We start from the raw sequence: 22,942 nt of genomic DNA on the forward strand, positions 1-22,942 counted from the left end.
GAAAATCAAATAAAGTGTCTATAGATTTTTGTTGCTTGGAGAGTGAGCAGTAATGAGCTATCAAATAATTTCCATTCAGTGACAGAGACCTGCAATGCAGTTAGCAACTGGGGGTAACTTCAAAACAAAACAAAAAATTATGAAGGCACTGCCTGTTACATACCAGAACAAGTAGCATGGCAGCCATGTGTAAGATCACATATAATGAAAACAAAGATCTGGTACCGTGTTAGCCAGTAGAGCAAAATGTGATTGTTCCCAGCAAGAGAAACCACATAATCTTGTAGATATGATACCTTTTAATGGCTAACAAAAATACATGATGTTATAACGAGCTTGCGAACCAACACAGGGTTCTTATTCAGGCTTAAATGGATCGGATCTAAAGAGGCATGGATATTTATACACACTTATAACATACATACTTATGACAAGGCACAGATATGGATGTGATTGGTTCGCACTTAAAAGGAATTCTGCAACAGCAAACAAACTGTTTTTGTCTAGGCACTGATAAGGGAGTGAAAGTTTATGGTCCCTGAATTACTGTTGATGGGGGTCTTATCTGTGCAATAAATGTCTCACACCTCCCATTCACGCATAAATCCTGGGGAATAATTTAACCCAGTATTCAGCGTGTCAAAGGTTGTTATCAATCTATATTCCCAAATTCTTCTGTGGTTTTGTGACTTGAAACCACCCTTCAAAATCAAAACTCTCATATCTCCTATGCCATGTCCACGGTTAGAGAAGTGCTTGGCCACAGGTTATTCTCTTTTTCTGTGTTTAATCGTGCGGCGATGAGAGCTCATCCTGGCTTTCAGTTTCTGTCCTGTTTCTCCAACATAAAGACCCCCAACAGGACATTTACTGCACATGATCAGGTACACAACATTGGACGAGGAACACCCCCCCCCCCCCCAACAGTAATTTAGGGACCATAAAACTTTCACTCCGCTGTCAGTGCCTAGACAAAAAAAGTTTGTTTGCTGTTGCAGAATTCCTTTTAAGTGCGAACCAATCACATCCATATCTGTGCCTTGCCATAAGTATGTATGTTATAAGTGTGTATAAATATCCAGGCTTCTTCAGATCCAATCCATTAAGCCTGAAGAAGAACCCTGCGTTGGTTCGCAAGCTCGCTATTATTACATCATGTATTTTTGTTAGCCATTAAAACGTATCATATCTACAAGATTACGCGGTTTCTCTTGCTGGGAACAATCACATTAAGATCACATATATAACATCAGATCAGGTTTTACCCTGATCTTTGTATAGTGGAGAGCAAATGTTTTTGTATAGACCCATTGGTCGTAATCTCATGAACAAATATAAGAATCATGTAGTATAAAGATATGACTAACACATATCTAAAGAACCAAGCAAGAGTGTAACTATAGGCACCTGAGCCCAGGAGCCTTAGGGGCTCATAAGGCCTCTCTTCATTTAGGGAGCCCAGTACTATGAATAAAGCGTTATAATTGGGGGCCCTATTACAGATTTTGCATTGGGGCCCAGCAGCTTCACGTTACGCCTCTGGAGCCAAGCATTTCGTTTTTAGGATTACATGCAGCATTTTTATACATAAATTTTTTTTTTTGCATTAACTAAGCAGTTTAATCAAAATGTTGATATATTTTATCAGTGATGTTAGGCTGATTATTTAGGCTGGATTAACATAACATGGCCACAATGTGGCTGAGGTACATCTGCAATGTAAGCAAAATCATGCCATTGGGGAGATCGCCTTGGTATTCAAAAGGATTGCGGATAAAACCCGTTTCATTGGTAATGGTAGCAGCGTTGTGTTAAACGGCATTTTACTGTCCAGCCGTTAACAATTAAACTGCTGCTTGCTGTATAAAGATTATAACATTAACTTGTAGAAATGTTGGCTTCCAATTGGTGGCGCTGCAGAGGTATTGTTCCATCTCCCTTATTTACATATTACCCAAAGGAGCATGAATGGCCTTACAAGTCTCCTCACTCCCCTTCTAGATGCTCTTCCTAAGGAGAAAAAATAGCGTTCCTATAGTATGGACCGCACACTACCCCATGATGGCCTGTGAGGTTATACTTGTTTTTTCATTTATTTTTTCAGTAGTCTGTGTGAAAAAAGATTGCACCGCCTCCTATTCTCATCAGTTAAGGACATGCAGTGTGCTGGGTCTTTGGAAATCAACAGCACAATGCGAGTTGTGTCTCAATATCTTGGGCACAACACACATACAGCGTGTGAATCTGGTCTAACACTGTTGCTTTAAAATTGCATTAGTATCTTACAGTTTGTACTTTTTGCAGCTTGAGCAGACAGATGTTATTTGTTAAATTGGTGCTTTTCACAATTTAATATTCTTCATAATGTTATAATTAGTTATTCTTTATTGCTTTTTTAACTATATTGAGGAAATTCTGCTAACGCATTTAATATAAATTTTCACTATTTTCTTATGTGACCATAATTTGAACTTGCATTTATCCACCCAAAAGTCTGTTGCCTAATTAAAAGCAGTTTCACCTTATTAGCTAAACCAGCTTTGTAATATACAGTAATTCCTTAGCTGTGTGTGTGTTTGTGCCCATAGAGGTCTATTTATACTGGCATCATGGACTTTGATATTAAAGTATCCATGATATATGTAATGTATCGTTTGCAACAGATCTTGACAGATTACCCATATTTATAATAGATTAGGTTTCTCCTGCCCGTTACTTGGCAGAATAGGGCAGCATGCTTCTCTATTCTGCCTCTCGGGGGCAAGAGAGTGTTGATGAGCGAATGTGAACACATGTTCATAATAAAAACTAATTCACAGGGGCAGTAGTCCAGTAATATTAAAGCCCTTCACAGTTTAGACTAATTAAAATAAATAATTTTATTATAGAATGCTAAAAAACATATACCACTCTAGGGCACACCTGACATAGAACAAAAACAAAATCAACAACGGGTAGCGTGCTAGATGGGTTGGTGGCCAAATTAGGTTGTAATGTTGGCGACCAACTCACATATACTCCAAACAAGGTTACTGTGGGGCCGTGCACTAATGCCCCCAGTGGCCAAGAAAAGTAAATAGCTCTCCCTAAATTAATAGGCTCAATATGGATGTTAGTAGCCTATTATGTACCAGGAAAATTTGTCAAGGTGACAGTGGGGAATTCGCAAAGCCACCTCGTAATAGTGTGGTACTGGAATTAGCGGGAACGTGTAAGACCTAGTAAATAAAGATGTACAAGGGTCCTATTTGTTATTACACTAAATGTAAGTTTGGGTTTGGTTCCCTTTATAGGATTGATTCTCCTATTTACTTTAGATGTGAATTAGGGTTTCATTCCCTTTTATAGAATAAATTCTTTGACGCGTTTCCCCGTGAATGCCATGGATCATCAGGAAGTGAGTATTTCAGGAATGCACCAAAAGAAGCATAAAATGCTACCCACGAGAGGCAGATCCTGTGGTCAGTGATATAAGCATGCAGCTTAGCGAGGATAAACTGACCATACAATAGGGGAGCATATAGGGTAGAGGGTTAATATATACCATAGAGGGAGTATACTATGTCAGCCCAGTATTGTATAACACAAGCACATGGGTGCATAAGTGTCAGGCTGTGCATAGTATTATGGAGGGCTATTGGGTGGATTCACCAGGGTTTTGTATCTCCTGCTCAATCAGAAAAAATATATGTCTCTGGGGTTCTTAAGCGACACACAAAATTGGAGCTATGTCGCTCGTCGTAGATCTTTTTGACAGGGCAGTAGCCCCTAGATATGCTTGCAAACAAGGCGGGAAAGTGACGTCTTAATATCCCACAAACGGTTGGAGCAATAACCCACAGAGAGACTCAGGGGGTGTAGTCATAAGGAGCCTAATTGCATACAGCGTAGATATGCTGCTTGCAAGATTGCTAGCACCCACTCTAGAGGTAAAGCGTTCTATAGCTATTTGTTATTTTCATCTTGAGCTGGGCAAAAGAGGGTATGGGGGGTCTTATAGCAATGGCTCAAATAGTAGCTATAGAACGCTTTAGCCACTGGGGGCATTAGTGCACGGCCCCACAGTAACCTTGTTTGGAGTATATGTGAGTTGGTCGCCAATATTACAATCTAATTTGGCCACCAACCCATCAAGCATGCTACCCGTTGTTGGTTTTGTTTTTGTTCTATGTCAGGTGTGCCCTAGAGTGGTATATGTTTTTTAGCATTCTATAATAAAATTTATTTTAATCAGTCTAAACATGTTCATAATAAAGATCCCAACTGCCACGTTAATTGGTTATTTCATGCATCTGAAGCCAATTAATTGCGGATAGCTAAGCTCCTGGATTTATTCCTGTTAAAAGTAACACCTTAAGCCATGCTCCCTCAGAAGTCATTGAAGCTCTGATGGGAATAGTAACACTAGGTGCAAGTGGGGAGGAGACTTTGAAGAAAACTTAGCAGCAGTCCAGTCATTATCATCACAGGCAGGATTACAATGAATTATATGGGTCAGCGCTTCTCCATCGTGTTAATGGCCCATGTAAAGTATATCTCTAAATGCTATTAAATGCAGCTGAGGAAAGATGGCCGCCCCCATAATCGTGTATAGACAAAAGAATAAAAACTCGACAATCCAAAAATAAAAACATAAAAAAATGGAAAGTGTATCCCTATAGCCGTAGCCAAGTTTTGAAAATGATCCAAATTTTGTTTTTCACAAAGTATGCTGCTTCAGTGTTTAGGTATTTAGTCAAATGTTTCTATGATATACTGAAGCACAATTGCTGAGCATTTCATATGTCTTTAAACTTTTATTGACCAATATATTGTAATATATTTCACTTGCAAACCTGAATGTACCAAAATATATATGCTTATAGTCAAAGCTTGAGATTTTTCTCCCTGTAGAGCTAGCAAGATGGTCACAAATTTAACTGGTAATATGTATGAAACTATTTATTTGACCCTGTTGGTAGCATTCCCAAGATCCATAAAATAGAATAATCTAAACTTTTATTGACAAATACATCAAGTTTAGGCAAAGATTTAATATGGACAGTGTTGATCCTTTTTTTTTTCTCTTTCTTTCTGCAATTAGCCCTGGCATGCTTGATATCAGCTTTTGGGCCAAATCCTGACTGATGTATACCCATTCTTGCCTAATCAGTGTTTGGAGTGGATCACAATTTCTGTCTTTTTGTTAGTCCACCTGGTTTAAGAGGATTGACCACAGGTTCTCAATGGGATTGAAATCTGAAGTTTCCTGGCCATAGACCCAAAATGTTATCACTTTTGCCTTGTGACATTGGAATAGCAGTGTTCTTAGGCAAAATTGTGAGCAAGTCCACTCCCTTGGATGAAAAACAAGTCAGCGGTGGTAAACAAAATGCTCCCACTAGCGAACGTGGAAAAATGCGTGTTTTTCCGTGGTCTCCATTAATATTATATTAATGGAGACCTCCCACGGCGTAAATCCATGGGAAATAGAACATGCCATGATTTACTTCTTGCGGCGGAAATCCGCGGTAAAATTCCACGTGTCGGCATTGGCAGGCTAGGTTCAATAGAACATAATTGCGGCGGAATCCCTATGCGGGAACCGCAGTAAAAATCAGTTCGTGGGCATTAGCCCTTACTGTTGGCATGACACAGGACTCGATGGTAGCGCTCATCTTTTTCTTCAACAGTCTGAAGGGGACTAAATCAGAGACCATTCTGTACAGGGATTGAACTGCAGAGGACTTGGGGCTAAGTTATTTTTGCCCATGACTGTATCTGCTTTTTATTGGTGAAAAAAAATTAGATCATTAATTTCCTTTTTCTATAAAGATGAAGCTGCAGATATTAATCAATAACCCGAGTTGCCATTAGTTAGTACAATCTTTTAGCTGTTTCTAATAAAATTACAGCAACATGCGTGAGGTTGAACTGTACCATAGTTGTCTTATGTGGCTTATGTTTTGATGATTAGAATGTGCTTTAATTAAAGGTAACATGTAGCAATTTTGTTTACATTTCAGCTTTCCTGTACTCCAGCACATCCGGTGCAGACATGTGCTTTGCACGCCAGCATAACACTTCAGATAACAATAACCAGTGTATGAGTGGCTCCAATGGTAGCATATTAATACAGCTTAATCCACAGAAACCAGGAGCTATTGACAACCAACCGCTGGTAACGCAAGACAATGTAAAGGTGAGTTGTGTGTTCAGTAAAACTGATAAGTTTGTTGTTCAATCTTTTTTATTGGAAAATTATTTGTTTAACAGACAAATCGGGTCTTGCAGGACCATATAGAATCAATAACCCGAAATAAAAAGTATAGGATAAAGTAGGTTACACAAACCTAAAGAGCAGAGCATAACCTTTGTACACAAATAAAACTTTTTAGCCGGTCTTGTCACATGGTTGGTTTCTAGAACCTTAAACCGTACCATAAGAGTTGACAATGCCAGCTCAGGCTAGTCTCCATTGAAATAATATATTGGTCTAAGCTCCATTACAAATGAGCGGAAAAGAGAGAGGGGAAGGATTGCTTAGAAGAAAAAACAAGATTTGAAATTTGTGAACTAAAATATGAATCAAATGGAATAACAAGAGGGGGATAGTGACATTTGGGTAAGGGCAGAAGGAAGGATATAGTGGGAGAACTAGGGGTGGGAAGGGAGAAAAACAGATGCAACCAACTCATGGTCAGTCCGACATGTCTACTGAACTACAGATAGTATCACCAGTAGCTTTCCTCTTCCCACGATATCAAGGTTTATGAAAACGGGGTCTCGAACTCCGCAGAGAACAGAAAGTCCAACCATGGCTGCCATTGTGTGAGAAATTTTTCTGTCTCTCTATTACGTTCAGCACAGATTTCTTGCCTGCGGCACAGTTGTGCCATTTCCTGCTGCCATTCACTCATGGACTGTATGTGAGCAGTGCGCCAGTGTCGTGGAATTGCCACCCTCCCGGCTGCCAGACACAATCTGCGCTGTTATTTATTAGTAAAAATCAAAAAGGCAAATTTGGCATTTGAAGCAGTTTAAACATTTATAGCATAGTAAAAGGTAATTTTACTAGAATTTAAATCAAAGTTATATAGTGTAATACTGTCTTATATTAATTTTTGCCCCCAAAGAGGCACAGTGTCTTATTTTCGGTGTGGGGGCTTATACTCACCTCGTCCGCGGTATCTGGGTCCCTGGCGCTGCTGATTGGCGGCAATGCGGCAGGCTGCAGTGTCCTCGGCGTTCGCACAGAACTCTCCCTCTCGTGACGGGGCTTTGAATACCCCGCCTCCAGCAAGCGAGTGCTGTGATTTGCTCACGAGCGCTATGGCTCAGCTAATCACAGCTGGTGCTCGATTTAGCCAATCACAGCCATTCAGTGATCTCATTCACTGGCTGTGAATGATCGAGCGCCGTGGTCTGATTGGCTGGCGCTCGATCCAATCACAGCACTCGCTTGCTGGAGGTGGAGTATTCAATGCCCCGTCACCAGAAGGAGAGTTCTGTGTCAGTGCAGAGGACACGGCAGCCTGCCGCAGCCCCAGGGACCAGCATGAGAGACTCAGACACTGCCGGCTAGCTGAGTATTGATGTTTTTTATTTATTTTTCAATTTTCTAGGGACTATTTTTGAGGGAGGGCTTATTTCCGGGGAAAACTGGTATATTTAACTTGCATGCGTGAATATACCAAACTATATATGCTTTTAGTCAAAGCTTGAGATTTTTCTCCCTGCTATAGAGCTAGCAAGGTGATCACAAATTAACTGGTATTATGTATGAAACTATTTATTAGACCCTGTTGGTAGCATTCCCAAGATCCATAAAATAGAATAATCTAAAGTGTATACATGGCCATTTTTATTATTTCTTTGTCAAAAACCTTTTTCTGTTTTAAGTTAATACTTATCAAGTATGTATTACATTTTACATTATCCACTTTTGAATTAACCCCATAAAATTGTGTTAGGTTATACTTATCATAAACCTGTGTTCAGTCAAAATAAACTCCATGTTTGTTGATCTGTGTTGTTAATACTTATCTACAGTCAAGGCTCTGTAACCTTAATGTTCTCTAGAATATTTTCAAAATTCAAAGTGAGAAATTCCAGTCTTGGAAGATAATGATACTGAGATGTTTCAGAATAGTAGCACATTTATGAAAACACAACAGGAGCCCAATTACTTTGAAAATCTGAATCTATAAAGTAATTCTGCTGTCCAGAATTCGAAATAATGGTGCTGAAAGGAAAAAGAGTCTGAAGCCTTAAATAGAGTACTAAAATGAATGGAAATTTATAGATGTACAGATAATTTTAGTAATGGAGATACACAGAAATCAATATGCTGCTTTGACTACTTTTTAGTATTTTACTGGAAAGTAAAGGGGTATATATAATAATTCAAATATGGCTGCTTTCTTCCAAAAACTGCTACATGGGTCAGAGAGTTGTGCATTTTTACTGAAGCTTTGCCACATTCATTTCACATGTGCCATAAAAACTATGTAGTCATCACATTTTCATGTTTTGTAGTTTCAAAATATATTAAATAGGTGCATAAATTTGAACAAACTTTTGTTTGCGATAGTTATTACATATGCTATCAAAAGTGCAAATCGCTTTATTTCCTAAAATTTAAGTTTTTGTGCTAAAAAGTCAACCTCAAGTGCTGACCACTAGGGGGAGAGAGGGAGATAGGAGAGAGACTATCAAACGTGGCTGCAGCTTCTAGTAAGTGATTTATTGTCTCACAGCTACTGAAATCATATATACATTGCTCAGTATTGCTGTATAATTTTCTCTTTAAAATGTGCTACGTGGAGAGGAACATGTTCTACTCTCCTCTGTGTACATCTGTCAGCTCAGGAAAGTCTTAGAGATGGGGGTTGCACAGGAGAAAACTGCTAAAAAATGCAGGATAGAAGGCATATAATGATCAGAAATACATTTTTTCCTAATATTTACAAACAGCAGATTTTTCTGAAAAGCCACCTGAAAGTGTGTGTATTCTTTAAGCCTTTTACTGCCAAAAATGTATCTTATATGTCCTTTCAAAGAGGCACTTCAGTAGCGTGTTAGGCTGTATGGTACATAAAAGTTTATTTTTGGTCCAAAAACCTTGGCTTTAAAACAAGACCAAAATTTCTGCTCTAGGTACAATTTAGCCTTAGATACAGCAAGTTGAAGAAGCACCCCCATCCTTCAACCAGCTTTAAAGGGAATGTGCCAAGTTATTCTCTATCCACAGGATAGAAGATAACTTTATGATCTGTAGGGATCTGACTGCAGAGACCCCTAACAATCACAAGAATGGGGATCCCCTAAGGTCCCTGTATGATTAGAGTTGAGGTTGTTTATGCACGCTGCTACTCCTTGCATTCCAATAGGAGCGCCAGAGATGGTTAAGCTCTTGTATTGGGCAATTACATGAACAAAAAAAATGGGCACCACCACCAAGCAATAGAATCTACAAATAGTAGGTGCTCAATGGATAATACACCGAAATGCAGTCGGCAGAAGAGAAAAAGGTTTGTGTGTAAATCACATGGCACATCATGTTATATCAAGAAAAATAAATATTTATTAATACACATACTTGCAATTTATGATTCTTTCATTGAAATAAATGTCAGTTGCATGCACAACCTCCTCTCCATTCATGCGGGGATCTTCAAAGCACCCTGTTCTCGGAATTGGTGGTAGTTCCAGTGGTCGGACCCCCACTGATTATTGTAAAGTTATTTCCTATCCTATGCATAGCGAATACATTTTAACTTTGCACAACCACTTTTACCTTCAGCAAGAAGGAGGGGGCAGCTGCCGTAAGAGGAAACAGATGATCAGATTCTCCTGTCTCCCTAAACAACTATAGCTCACTCCAGGGGGTGGGGTAACATGGACTTTATATCCTTCCTTCAGAAAAGGAGTGATAAGATGAGCCTTTGCCCATTTAATAATCCCTCTCTTCTTAACCCCCTCCCGACCAATCCACATAAATTATTGGGCTAGCAGGCTGGTGCTTGTGCCTGCAGCCCATTAATTTAACTAATGAGTTTTACGGCACAGAGTGCTCCTGCAGGCCGCACCATCAGCAGGATCAGGCCATCACACTCATAGCCTAATCTTGTAGCAAGACAGGTAACTGAAATAATCAGTTCCCTGTCACAAAGAACCATGAACACCTCTTCAATTAGCCCCAGCCACCAGTTGTAAACTCTTCTATCCCAACACGTTCTGCTTTTATATCTTTACTAAAATTTAATTTTGCATTTAGATGATTATTGGATGAAAAGCGTTGCTAAAGCTAAGGGAAGGAGATATATTTAAAGCTAAAATAGGATTTTTGTTTTTGGCGCTATAGTGACATCATACATTACGGAAAACCCAAACATTTAATATTTTTATTCATGGGACTATTAGAATTAATTTTCTGGGTAAATGCTAATTGAACTACCTTTTAAAATATTGCATGGGAAAATTTAAGAAAACTATTCTCCTATTCTGTCCATTTGAAAACAGATTGGGAAATTTTATGTATTCTGAAAGAAAAGAATCAAAACAAAATATTTTGGGTCAGACTAAAATGTTAAAATTTGTGTAATTTTGCTCTGAGCATGAAGGGCCAAAACATGCTTTGTCATGAACAAGTTATTTAGGCTGTTATTTCCACGACCTAGCATCTGGGTCACAGTGCAAACACTCTCAATGCACATATACACGAACCCCAATAAAATTGAGACCTTTTACCCTGCCCCTAATCTGTCCACACCTAATCATTAGCGTTAAATATTGACTGCAATACCCATTACACGCTAAAGTCCTAGCTATAACAAATATCACTAGAGAGGAATTTCTAATATCTTTTCTGACAGAACAGACCATTCAGAAAAGATATTTTTCCCACTGACTGTCAATATAAGCAATCATTAACTGGTTCCATAAACAAAGGTTTTATTGTAAAAAGAAAAAAAAGTAAACCTGGGAAAACTGTCATTTTTGGTATAGTCCTAATTACACTAACCTGCAGGAAAGTGTCATTTATGTAGTATGATGATGGGCATAATGATGATAAAAAATGACAGAACTGATGGGTGTTTTTCGCCTGCCCCTAGCCCCTAAGGTAATGAGTTGTTGAATACATATGTACCCCAAAATGGTACCAATAAGAACTACAGTTTGTCACACGAAAACAGGCCCTCACAGAGCTCCATCCATGGAAAATGAAAAAACTGAGATGTTATTGTAAGAAAGGAAAAACTAAAAAAATACATGATTTTGGTATCCTAATCATACCAACCCACAGAAAAAGTTATGTCACTTATACGCATAGCGAATGTCGTAAAAGAAGAAAAGAGGCAGAATTTGTGCTTTTTTAACCCAATTTAATAAAACTTATACAATACATTGTATCTACCTCAAATGTTACCAATAAAAACTACAACTCACCACCACAAACAAGCCCTAAAATGGCTATGTCGATGAAAAAATAAAAAATAAATATAGCTTTTGAGAATGGAAATGAAAATCCCCCCCCAAATTGTTGCGCCATTATTGGGTTTCAATGCTTTTAGGAAACATCAGAGTTACTAAGTAGATGTTTATTTTAGAGCTCCTGTTTTTGCTCACCTTCTTTATCTGGCTTATACCTATTTATTAGTTTTTTATTACTTGATGCTTGTGAGACATACACGATTTACTAATGGTCTAAAATGAATTCTACAGTCTAACCACCTGTGCACTTCTCATTAATAAGTGTACTTTACAGGTTTTTCTCCAGGTCAACTAGCTTCTATACTTCAAGTTCAACTGAATCTTTCCGCATAAAACTATATATCAGTCTGCTCAGCTCCTGCTGCTCTATAACATGGTGCCTGCAGTTTGGACAGTATGTTCTAGCTGACAGATTCCTTTAAATTTTATTTAGAAACCAGCAAACCCGTTATTGTATTGCAAGCAGTACCAGTATTTAATTCACTAACCCTACTTTAGTATCCTATTACTCTCTAATGTTCCTTCTAGGTACCCTCCTTAACATTGGAAGGAGGACGCCTAAAACAAAGCCCATCTCTGCTTCGTGGAAAGGATTATGAAATTGTCCCAGAGCCAGTGTGGAGAGCGCTGTATCACTGGTATGGAGCAAACTTGTCCTTACCTCGACCAGTAAGTAGTAGTCATCATTCGGTTGTCATGTAATTCTTGCTTAACCCTTTGCAATCCAATTTTGAATTCAGGGTTTCCTAGGGGTTTTCTCTTTCTGCCATTATACAATAGCGTCATCTGCTGTCTAGAGCCAGTACTGCGGTATGTGATATGCTGGAGAGGCCCCCCGACAACAGAGTGGCCAGTAATCTACAGTAAGACTACCCTGCCAGACGTCTTCTGACATCGGAGCTGTACAGCCTTCAATCAGAATGTCTTCAGACGTCAGACAGTGGATTGGAAAGGGTTAAAGGGGTTAGCGGTTGTCCATTTTAAAGGATAGTGTTTTGCTTGCAGTTTAGACTTCATAATACCAACAGATAGATCTAAACTGTAAGGCCGCAGTTAAAAGATGTGCATCTAATGCCAGATGAAATGGTCACACAATATAATCATGTCACCATATCAGCCAATGTTGTACAGTCTGAGGCTATATAGCATCTGATTATAGCCATCAGTATTGTGAACTGCATACTGCTGGCAACATTAAACTGTCATTTATATTGTTAGGTAACATAAATTTACATTACCTGCAAGTGCTACAATTTTTATTAAAAACTGACCAACCCCTTTGACATTGTTATTTTTGTAACAATAGATTGGAGTGAATACTGGGATATTAGCAAAGCTTTATGTAAGCTTTAATCCTCATAATGGATTTACTCTTTCATCCTGTACTGTGTAGTTTTCATTAGGAATAGGCTTGGAATCCTAACCTTTCCTGAAAGTAAACATTTATTTTATTATTCTTATATATTTCTTGGTCTCCATTGAAAATCACAGAAACAAATCTTTAAATCTGTGAAAATGCATTTTGCAAAAAATAGTTTAAGCTAGGAATTTTTAGAACGCCGATTATTGTAAATCTAGGGCTAAACAGTGACAGTTAATCTATGATTTCCGATTTGCGTTAAAGTTGTCCATGTAAACTGGCTTTTTTGTTTAAAGATTTAATTTCCAAAAGATATTTCTAACTTGTGTGACCGCACAACTTTGGTGTGAGCAGGGGTTCAGACGCATGTTACAAAAAGCGTGAGACTCAATGCATGCACACTGATTGTCTAGAATCCTAGTCAACACTGCCTTTGACACCGTGCCACATAATAGGCTAATATACAAAATGAGGCAGCTCGGACTGGGCGAAAACGTGTGTAAGTGGGTAAAAAATTGGCTCAACGATAGAAAGCAGAGGGTGGTAATAAATGGTTCGTACTCTGATTGGACCACAGTCGCTAGCGGGGTGCCACAGGGTTCAGTATTAGGCCCCACTCTGTTCAACATATTTATCAATGACCTGATAGAGGGGCTGCACAGCAAAATATCAATATTTGCAGATGACACAAAATTATACAATATAATTAATGCAACGGAGGACAATGTGCGGCTACAAACGGACCTGGATAAGCTGGGGGCTTGGGCAGAAAAATGGCAAATGAAGTTCAATGTTGAAAAATGTAAGACTATGCACATGGGCAAGAGGAACGGATGTCACAAATATTCACTTAATGGGGTACCACTAGGGAAAAGTGATATGGAAAAGGATCTGGGGGTATTAGTGGATAATAGACTAAACTGGAGTAACCAATGCAAGTCAGCTGCTGCAAAGGCAAATAAAGTCTTGGGGTGCATCAAAAGAGGTATAGGGGCGAAGGACGAGAACATTATCCTTCCATTATATAAGGCACTTGTCAGACCTCACATGGAATACTGTGTGCAGTTCTGGACACCGGTGCTCAGGAAAGATGTCACAGTGCTTGAGGGGGTTCAAAGAAGAGCGACTAAACTAATACATGGAATGACGGGACTGGAATACCCAGAGAGGCTGTCCAAATTGGGACTATTTACTCTAGAAAAAAGAAGGTTAAGAGGCGACCAAATAACCATGTATAAGTACATGAGGGGACAACACATGGATCTCTCCCGCGATCTGTTTACACCCAGGACCACGACGGTAACAAGAGGACATCCGCTACGATTAGAGGAAAGTAGGTTTCATCACCAACACAGAAAGGGGTTCTTTACTGTAAGAGCAGTTAGACTGTGGAACTCTCTACCGGAGGAAGTGGTGATGGCAAAATCCATAGAGAAGTTTAAAAGGGGACTTGATGTCTTTCTGGAGAAGGATATTACAGGATATAAATTTTAGTTTAAGTGTCAATCCTGGTATATAGGCAGGTAGGAACTATTAGGGGTTGATCCAGGGAACAGTCTGATTGCCATTAGGGAGTCGGGAAGGAATTTTTTCCCCAAAAGGGCTAATTGGCTTCTGGCCTTGGGTTTTTTGCCTTCCTCTGGATCAACACAGTAGGATAGACAGGCTGGACTAGATGGACAATGTCTTCATTCGGCCTTACATACTATGTTACTATGTATGTTACTTATGATCATACTCGAACATTGTATTACATCTTCAGTACAGTATTATCAGCTAACTTATTGGTATAATTATATGCTTTGTCCATGCTACATTAGACATCTCAAATGTTCACAATTAAAGGGGTATCATGGGTATTTAACTCCTTGCAGTATTGATCGATGGAGATCTGGCCTTTTAGGAGCCCCAGCAATTGGGCTCGGCTCCCTCACTACAGCGGGCTGATTGACAGCAACAGCCGCATTTTATTGTATTTCTGGGTCCACTAAAAGTTATAGCTCCCATTGATTTAATTCTGAACAAAGCCTTCTAGTACACTTCTGACTTCGACCCCAGGGGTTGGAGACTAAGTGTAATAGAAGACTTCGCTCCCATCCTATTATGGATCTCCGGCCCTGCTGCAGAGAGTGCTGGGGCTGAGAGCTGATCAGTAGGGGTCCTGAGCGGTGGACCCCTGCCGATCTACTATTGATGACCTATCCTGAGGTAAGCTAAATGTCTGTAATACCCCTTAGAGGCCCCAATACAGAGCACAGTTTTTCAAACAGTCACCGAACAGTCGTTATGGCTATTTCCTTCACAGTTATCCTCTCCACCGGTGGGGAAGACCCCAATATGAAACTACCATTATTGTTACCTTTTGGGGTATACTATGGCCTTTTCAAACACTGTGTGCCAAGCCTCAGTACTTGCAAAAGCTATCCTAAATATAGATATTGTCATGTACAGTGTTTACCGTTACCAATTCTGCTTCAAATAACAAGATTTTGTACAGTTGAAAGTTAAAGATAAGTAATGTATTTTATTGTAGATCTGCGATTTGACTTATGCTGGTCAGTGTGATTACTCTGAAATAATTAGGCTTAGCAATAATTGTGCAAGGTAAACTCTGTGTGGTTCTAATGTGTGTTTTTCTGTTATTTAGGCATACTAACCTGTACCAAGGTGCATGTTGAGGTTTATTTCACTGTAATGCTTTTTCTTTAGGTCATAAGAAATAGCAAAACAAACCTTCCAGAACTGGAACTTTTTCCACGGTATCTGCTTTTCCTGAGACAGCAGCCTGTGACTCGCCAACAGCAGTCTAACATCTGGGTGAATATGGGTATGATGAGCCTGAGAATGTTTCCTCAGCATTTACCCAGAGGTAACGTAAGAATGCAGCAAGAATAGGATGGCACAGCTTTTATGCAAGTGTTATGCCTGCTAGTTCTGCAACCTGCATTTCCAAACAATGGGGCTTTAACCTATGGTCATGCACAAGAAAACTAATTAACAAAAGTACACAATAACCATTAGGAGAACTTTAATTTATCACCTATCAGGAAGCCCTTGCTATGTTTTATTTTGCTACAACAGCTTACTTACAGAGGCACGCAGAGAAACTGCTGCGCATTATTAAAAGTAAAGCTGTCCATAGACCTGAACCCCACTTTCATACCTCCCAACATGCACCATCAGCCGTCCAAATGTGCATGCAGTTTATTGGAAGAGGGAGATAAGCAATGCAGATGTTACTAATATTTCGAGATAAAACCTGTTGAAGGTGAAATCCACCCTGCTCCTTCATTTTGTACAATAAATGTATTTGCCCGCTATGAAAAAACCCTGTATGCTTAATACATAACGCCCTCGCCAGTATAAAACTGGGCTCCAGGATTAATATTTATTTTTCCTCTGACTCTATAATACCCTGTATACAAAACAAATGGAGGAAGGGACTTTTTGACTAGTTCCTTTAAAAGAAGAACGATTTACAAAACAATTGATAGAATTGCGCAATTCACAATATTACCATAACTCGAATCTCAATAATTTTTCACTCTTCCTAAAGTTATTTTTCTAACACAAAATATTAATTTGATTCAAGCAAACAGCATCCCTTGTATTTGTCCCTTAGACTCGAAAACAGACTACATTTGGTTTCTTTGACCACATTACAACTTAAAAAGCATCTTGATGTATATAGATATCATGATGGACGCACAAACTTTTTTTTTTTCTCCATGGAGTCTACAGAACCCCAGTGATTACTAACCAGCATGATCTATAAGTTCCACTTGGCACTATCTTTTGTGTTTTGGGGTAACTTTGTAGTTTAGGGCAGCAGAAAAGTATAAACCGTATTGAACTTCACTCCATATCTTGCGGATCGGCCACAACTCCTATTTTATAGTATAAACGTTGGACAGAACATAATAACAATAACCGAATACTGAAAGCAGACATGGAGACCCAAAGAGACAGACAAATGAAAGGGAAAGAAAAGGAAGGAGTGAGGAATAGAGGGGAGTTACAAAGGCCAAGGTAATGAAAAAAGGACATAATAGGAGATGATAGTGCTGATTACACGCATTACAAAACCTGGGGCCAAATATGGAACATTATGGCCAAGAGCATCTAATCAAGATTGCCTATGATCACCCATTGAGTAAAATCAGGAGTCTCTAAGCCAGATCTGAGGAGACCATACCGTGGTGAAAGCTTCAAGAGTATCGTGTTCTTAAGCAGTGAGGTCCTCCATAGTGATATCGAGGGAGAGCACCCATTGCAGCCTGGTAGTTAGATACCCCAAACCATGGGATAAGTAGTCTCATACCCAGTAAGAATGCGGAGGAGGCCCTTTTTAATTAATTGATAACTGTATGATTGAGAGTAAAGCCAGACTATTGTGAATAGAGGTTAGACATAAGTTTTATCAGAAAATTATCTCTTCAGGCCTAGTCTTTACCTCCACCAAATGTGGGTCAGAGTGACCCTTTTTACTGTTAAACTGCCAACATAAGTCAAAGACTGACAGATAGATGCAGTGGACGAGGCTAGGAGTTCTATACCAGCGGGTCAGGATTTTAAAATATGTCTCCTGGAACCTGCAGAAAATGGATATATTGTGAGTAAGGAAGAAAGCTTAATCCCACTCTGTGGGGGAGAAGGAGCTGCCCAATTTTATCTCTCATTCCTAAATAAACTGAGGGAATTTACAAATTGTGCCCAGGCCCCTGCAGCAAATTATAAACATGCAAAATGAGGTGTGATGGCAGATTATCAGAAGCCCAGAGGGATTCAAACCACGGTAATGAGGATCGAATTGGAGATTGAGCTGATAAAGAAAAGAAGAGCTGAAACTCCTCAGCTGACTTGTAGGCGTACCATACATTCCCCAGTGGGACTGGGCTTGCGCACAGGGATGCTAGAGAAGCTATTGTTTCCTTCCATGTCCTAGAGATAAAAGTGGGGAAAATGGGATTATGGAATAGTGGCATAAAACGGCTATGGTAGAAAGCTAGGGTTCAAGACTTGTTTAAACTATCCCAAAAAGCTAGTAATGTGGTGTACAGTGCGGAAAGGGCAATATGGTTTGAACGCTTGGAACGTAGAATACACATCACTGAAGAAAAGGGAAATTTAATATATTAAGGACTATGTATGCCTAACGGGTAGGTCTAGACTGGTGGGAAACTCCCAGTACTGTGAACAAGGGAGCAGCCTTATAATAAAGTACAGCATCCAGGAGGCACACTCCCTAGACGTTTTTATGTCTAGTCAAAATCTTATGTCTTAATCTGGAAGAGGAAGTTTCCTATAGCAATCTTCCTGTAATAGATTGAAGAGAGGCAAAGAAATTTATAGGGACACAGATTGAAAGAAATCAATTTCAAGAGTATTCATTCAACCAAACTAGGACTGATAATGTCTTCCAAAAATTGAGGTCTTTGTATATAGAGTGCAAAAAAAGTATAATGATGCTTTTTTAAAGTAATGTGACCTGTCCAAGAAACCGTACACAGATGTTACATCCACAATCAGCTGTATGTTTTGTATTGATGAAGTTGTTCTTGTGCAGACCTTAGGCCTTGCTGCTTCAAAACATTGAAAAATCGTATTGTACAATTCTTTGGTTGTAGAGTCTGAGATCCATTAGGCTGGAAAAACTTGGCTTCTAAATATATTCCAGCCTTTACTCCAAATTTTACCATATAAATTCTATCCAAAACAATTAATGGCTGTATTAATGGTAATAAAAGGTTGGTGTCTTTCTTTTTGCTGTGCACTAATTGATGTCAAATGAATCCTTAATCTTGTGTTTTTTTGTTTTTTTTTCGAAATAAGCTTTCTTGCTGTAATCTTACAACTAATCCTCTTACCTGTAATTGCTGAAAATTTGCTGTTTCTTTTTTAAGGGATATTGTGGTACAGTGTGTGATACAGTTAAGGTAACATTGTTGCTTTGCTACTCAGAATGCTGTTTTGTGTAACCATGTAACAATAGGTAAAATAATTTTTGGGGTATTGCATGCTGCCTCATGAAAATTTGTCTATTGGGCCAAGCCGATTTAGTTAAAACTAATAATACGAATAATATCAGGGGTGGGATTGAGTTTTGTTAGCTTCTAGCCTCTCATTGGACCAGAGAATAGTCCTGTTCCTGATGGCCTTATTTCAGGGTTCATGTATACTGTACTTTCAGCAAATATTTTACATTTGTGTTTAGACTGCAATCATTTTTATCTAGGATACTTGATTTAAAATAGTTTTGATATATTCCCCTTCTGGTACATTCATATCACAATATATAGTGATGCTATGTCTGTTTGTTTACCTTTTGAGCACCATTTTACCATTTACATAGAGAAATATTTGTTTGATGTATCTCATTGTACCTGTGACATTTCAGAAAGTTATGTTTTTGTTATACTATTAGGTTTACAGGCATCGGCCTTTCCCCTTCCTTAATTGCCTGTTATTTCAGTAAAAGGGGTTGTCAGGGTAATTTCTTTCTAATTCCTGCTCCCCATGCTGTAAAATAATAAAATATCCTGGGTTCCTTCAGTATTGTACCATCAAGTCTCTCCTAGGATACTGTATTTACAGGCTGCAGTGTATGAGAAGTCATAGGCTGCTGCAGCCAATCATTGACCTCAGCTTTCCAGCGCTGAGATCTGTGATGTCCTGTGACCAGGCTACTGCAGCACGTAGACACAGCACAGAAAATGGAGCTGTGGTGTTCGAACTGTAGGGGACTGGGAGAGAAATGTAGGATCTCTTATTGTTTTTAGGCATGGGGAGTAGAATTATTAAAAAATATTAACTTTGACAACCCTTTTAATACAGTTCAGCAAAAAAATCTGCTTTTAGTTCTTAATAAGCTTAGTTTTAGGTTGTAAATGATGAAGAAATCCATTACCCTTTCTTAGTCCACACAGCTGGTTTAAGAAAGCTTTTCAGGCTTTACCAGCAGCAGGTAAAATAACATGTTAAACAGACATGTCAGGGAAGCTGACAGGTCCTCTTCAACTATGCAACTGTATTCCTCCTAATATAACAATTCTAAAGCAACCTTTCTCAATTCTGCGCTGTGCCGTTCCTCTGTTTTTCGTCTTAGAGAGTGGTTGTTACCATTCATCTTGTCACAGGGTATGTCCCTACAGTCTTGTACTGTCAGCACTGATTGGCAGTAGGGGCATCCCTCCAAATGGTAGAAGACAGTTGTCAATTTATTCTCAAAGTTTGAGTAGGTAGAACAGAGGAATGACACACAGCAAAGTTCTATTAAAAGATGCTCCAGAATTGTTATATTGTGGGGGATATAATTACTACTAAAATAGACATGTCAGGGAGGTTAAAGTAGAACCTGAATGCGGGGCACCTCTGCGGTCATCTGTTTACGAAAGCTGCAGCAGTCACGTGGGTTGTTTACCTGTATGACCACAGTAGCCAATAGGAGGCTGGACAGGGAAGTCATCGTTATGTTTAGTAAACCTGCTTCAGCGCTTCTATAGTATAAGTCCATGTGACAGGTTTACGGAACGTCGCTGGCCTGCTGGCCGGGTGACATCACCTCTCAGATGCTGCGGTGAGTATATTGATTTTATAAAATCAATAACTTGAAAAATCCCTTTTAAGGTACTTTTTATAGCCATTCCCATCTCCTGGTGATACGTGTTGGCGTTTAATTTTTCTTTATAATCACTGCAGCATCCAGAAGCTTTTCATTGTTACTGAAAAAACACTATAAAGAGACCAATATTGCCCCCCATACAGTGATCATATAGTGGTAAATACCAGCTCTACACAGGCACAACGATCCCAGGTGACATCCTATCTGACTGGAGCTGTTCACATATTAGCCTCTTACTCTCAAGCTCAGTACTATGGAGCAATTCCAGCAACCTCATTGGTTCTGATTCACAATTCCAGCAACCTGATTGGTTGTTTGAGCTGTTCATGTACCCTTTTCTTCCCCACCCAGGCAGACTGCCATGATGATTTTTTCCAGCCATGACTTGTCTCTGCAGAATTTGACAGATATCTTTGGCTCCTCACCTTTACTGTATCTTCCCTACATTATCAAACTGCTACATGATCTCCTCATCCATAGTGCCCCAGATAGTAGTAGTGCTACCTGCATGTCCCGCTAAGTCATACCCCTTTTGTTCCCCCTGTTGGTCACATAGAGTAAGTGTTGCTTTTACTTGTGCCTCACACAGTAAATGTACACCCTTTTATGTGCTCTTCTTCCTTAATTCAGTAATAATGCAACCTTTTATGCTCCCCCCACTCAGTAACCATGCTCCCTTTATGCTCCCAGTCCTTAATAATGCCTCGTTTTATGCCCCACATCTTGGATAATACCCCTATATTATACCTTCAGTCTCTATTAGTGCCGCAGTGTCAATACCCCCACTCTTCAGCATTGGCCCTTATGTCGTCAATTATTATTTATGTCCCCGTTATGCTCCCAGCACTTTAACCCTTTCCAATCCAATGTCGGGCCTGCCCCGACATCATAATTTCCCTCCCCAGCTCTGATGTCGGGGCAGGCCCGACACTGCAGTGCAGGAGTGCATCAGCACCCGATCATCAGACACATCGGGTGCAGATACACTTCTGCACTGGTCCTCATCGAGGACCTCCGAGGAAAAGGCAGAAAGGGCTGCTTACCTGTCCGGCGTCTTCCGCATTCTCCCTTCTGTCTCCCGGCTTGGTGATGATGTGACCGCTGGGTGCCACCTGACCCTAGCGGTCACATGATCGCCGAGCGGGGAGGCAGAGGGAGAACGCGGAAGATGCCGGACAGGTAAGCAGGCCCCCCCACGGTGCAGTGAGCACCTGCACCCTCCTTAACTCTGTCAGTTCAGGAGGGTGCAGGGAAATGTATTTTTTCTCACCCATTCTCACCAGCTCCGATTTATTTGGAGCTGGGGAGAATGAATGAGAAAAAAATAATTGGATTGGAAAGGGTTAATAATGTGCTTATTGTGCAACAGTCTCAATGTCCCTACTCAGAAATATTAGCTTCAATCATAATATAACATTACAAAAACTGTTTACTCACCTCTTGCTTACCTTGCTCGTCTGGTCAATGTTGTCTCCCCTCACTTCCGGGTAGCGCAATCATGTAATCTCTGCTGCTAATCCTTGGCCTCAGCCATACTATCGCTGACTCCAGGTATCAGCCATGTGGCTGGTTACTGGGCAGCAAGCTGAGAATGAAGCCGCAAAAATTAGACTTGTGGCAACTAGGAAAGCGAGACTGGAAGTGAGTAAGCAGTTTTGGGGGGGTTTTCCTTTTTTCATTTTATGTTCTTCTATGCCATGGAACGCTTGGGGAGACCCTTAGGCATAGAGGTCTTGGGCAATTACCCAGTTCACTTTTTTCCTTACGCTAGCTCCATTGAAACAAATGATATTGAGCAATATTGCTCTCTCCCTTTCACTACCATTTAATTGTTCCAATGCATCTAAAATTAAAAACTAAGCAACTTTAAAATTGTCTCAAAAGGTTATTTACAGAAGTGAAACAAATCATATAGCAGGGAAAGGACACGTTTCATTTGTTTATTTGTGTAGTCCCCTGATCCAATGCATGAGCCTCGCTGTTCCAATCCCAGAAGAAGTACTGTATATGTAGTCATGTGCTGTTCATTATGCACATGATCATTAAGCCAATCACTGGCTTCAGCTGTGAATCTGCCATGCACAGCATCTGAATGTTGAAGCCTGTGTTTGGTTGGGCAGTCATGCCTACAATGAATGGCATGTGGCAACCTCATCTTTCAGGATTGGAGCAGCAGAGATCAGGATTCCTGTGCTGGATTTTGTAGCCACAAATGATATATGAATCTCTTTAAATATAGGAATATTTTCCTATACTTAACTTTTCCCTGCCCATATATATATTTTTTTTACTTCTGGAAAATCTCTCTAATTGAAAATCCAGTATAGTTTTGTGTCTACAGCTCCCATGGAAACCAATGTGTGCCCATGGTTACAGACTACATACAAACCCTGTGTTCTTCAATCCTGCCATCATATTACCATCTATCTGTACCTCAGTTTTTGCTAAATAAACAGGAGTAGGGGACATATGGAAGGGAGTATGAC

The 22,942-nt window shown here is 39.7% G+C and overlaps 1 protein-coding gene across 2 annotated transcripts in view; it reads left to right on the forward strand.

Annotated features, from left to right (window-relative positions):
• Positions 1–22,942, forward strand: part of USP32 (ubiquitin specific peptidase 32) — a 229,128-nt gene that overhangs the window by 158,114 nt on the left and 48,072 nt on the right. Inside the window, exons 14-16 of one of the 2 annotated variants that reach the window (XM_066575111.1) lie at positions 6,006–6,181; positions 12,004–12,144; positions 15,545–15,704. In XM_066575111.1, the coding sequence (XP_066431208.1) occupies positions 6,006–6,181; positions 12,004–12,144; positions 15,545–15,704 (477 nt within the window). The remainder of the gene's footprint in view (positions 1–6,005; positions 6,182–12,003; positions 12,145–15,544; positions 15,705–22,942) is intronic. The other variant, XM_066575112.1, reaches the window with a different exon arrangement.

This window comes from Eleutherodactylus coqui, chromosome 1 (genome assembly GCF_035609145.1).
Source record: "Eleutherodactylus coqui strain aEleCoq1 chromosome 1, aEleCoq1.hap1, whole genome shotgun sequence".
Lineage (NCBI taxonomy): Eukaryota > Metazoa > Chordata > Amphibia > Anura > Eleutherodactylidae > Eleutherodactylus > Eleutherodactylus coqui.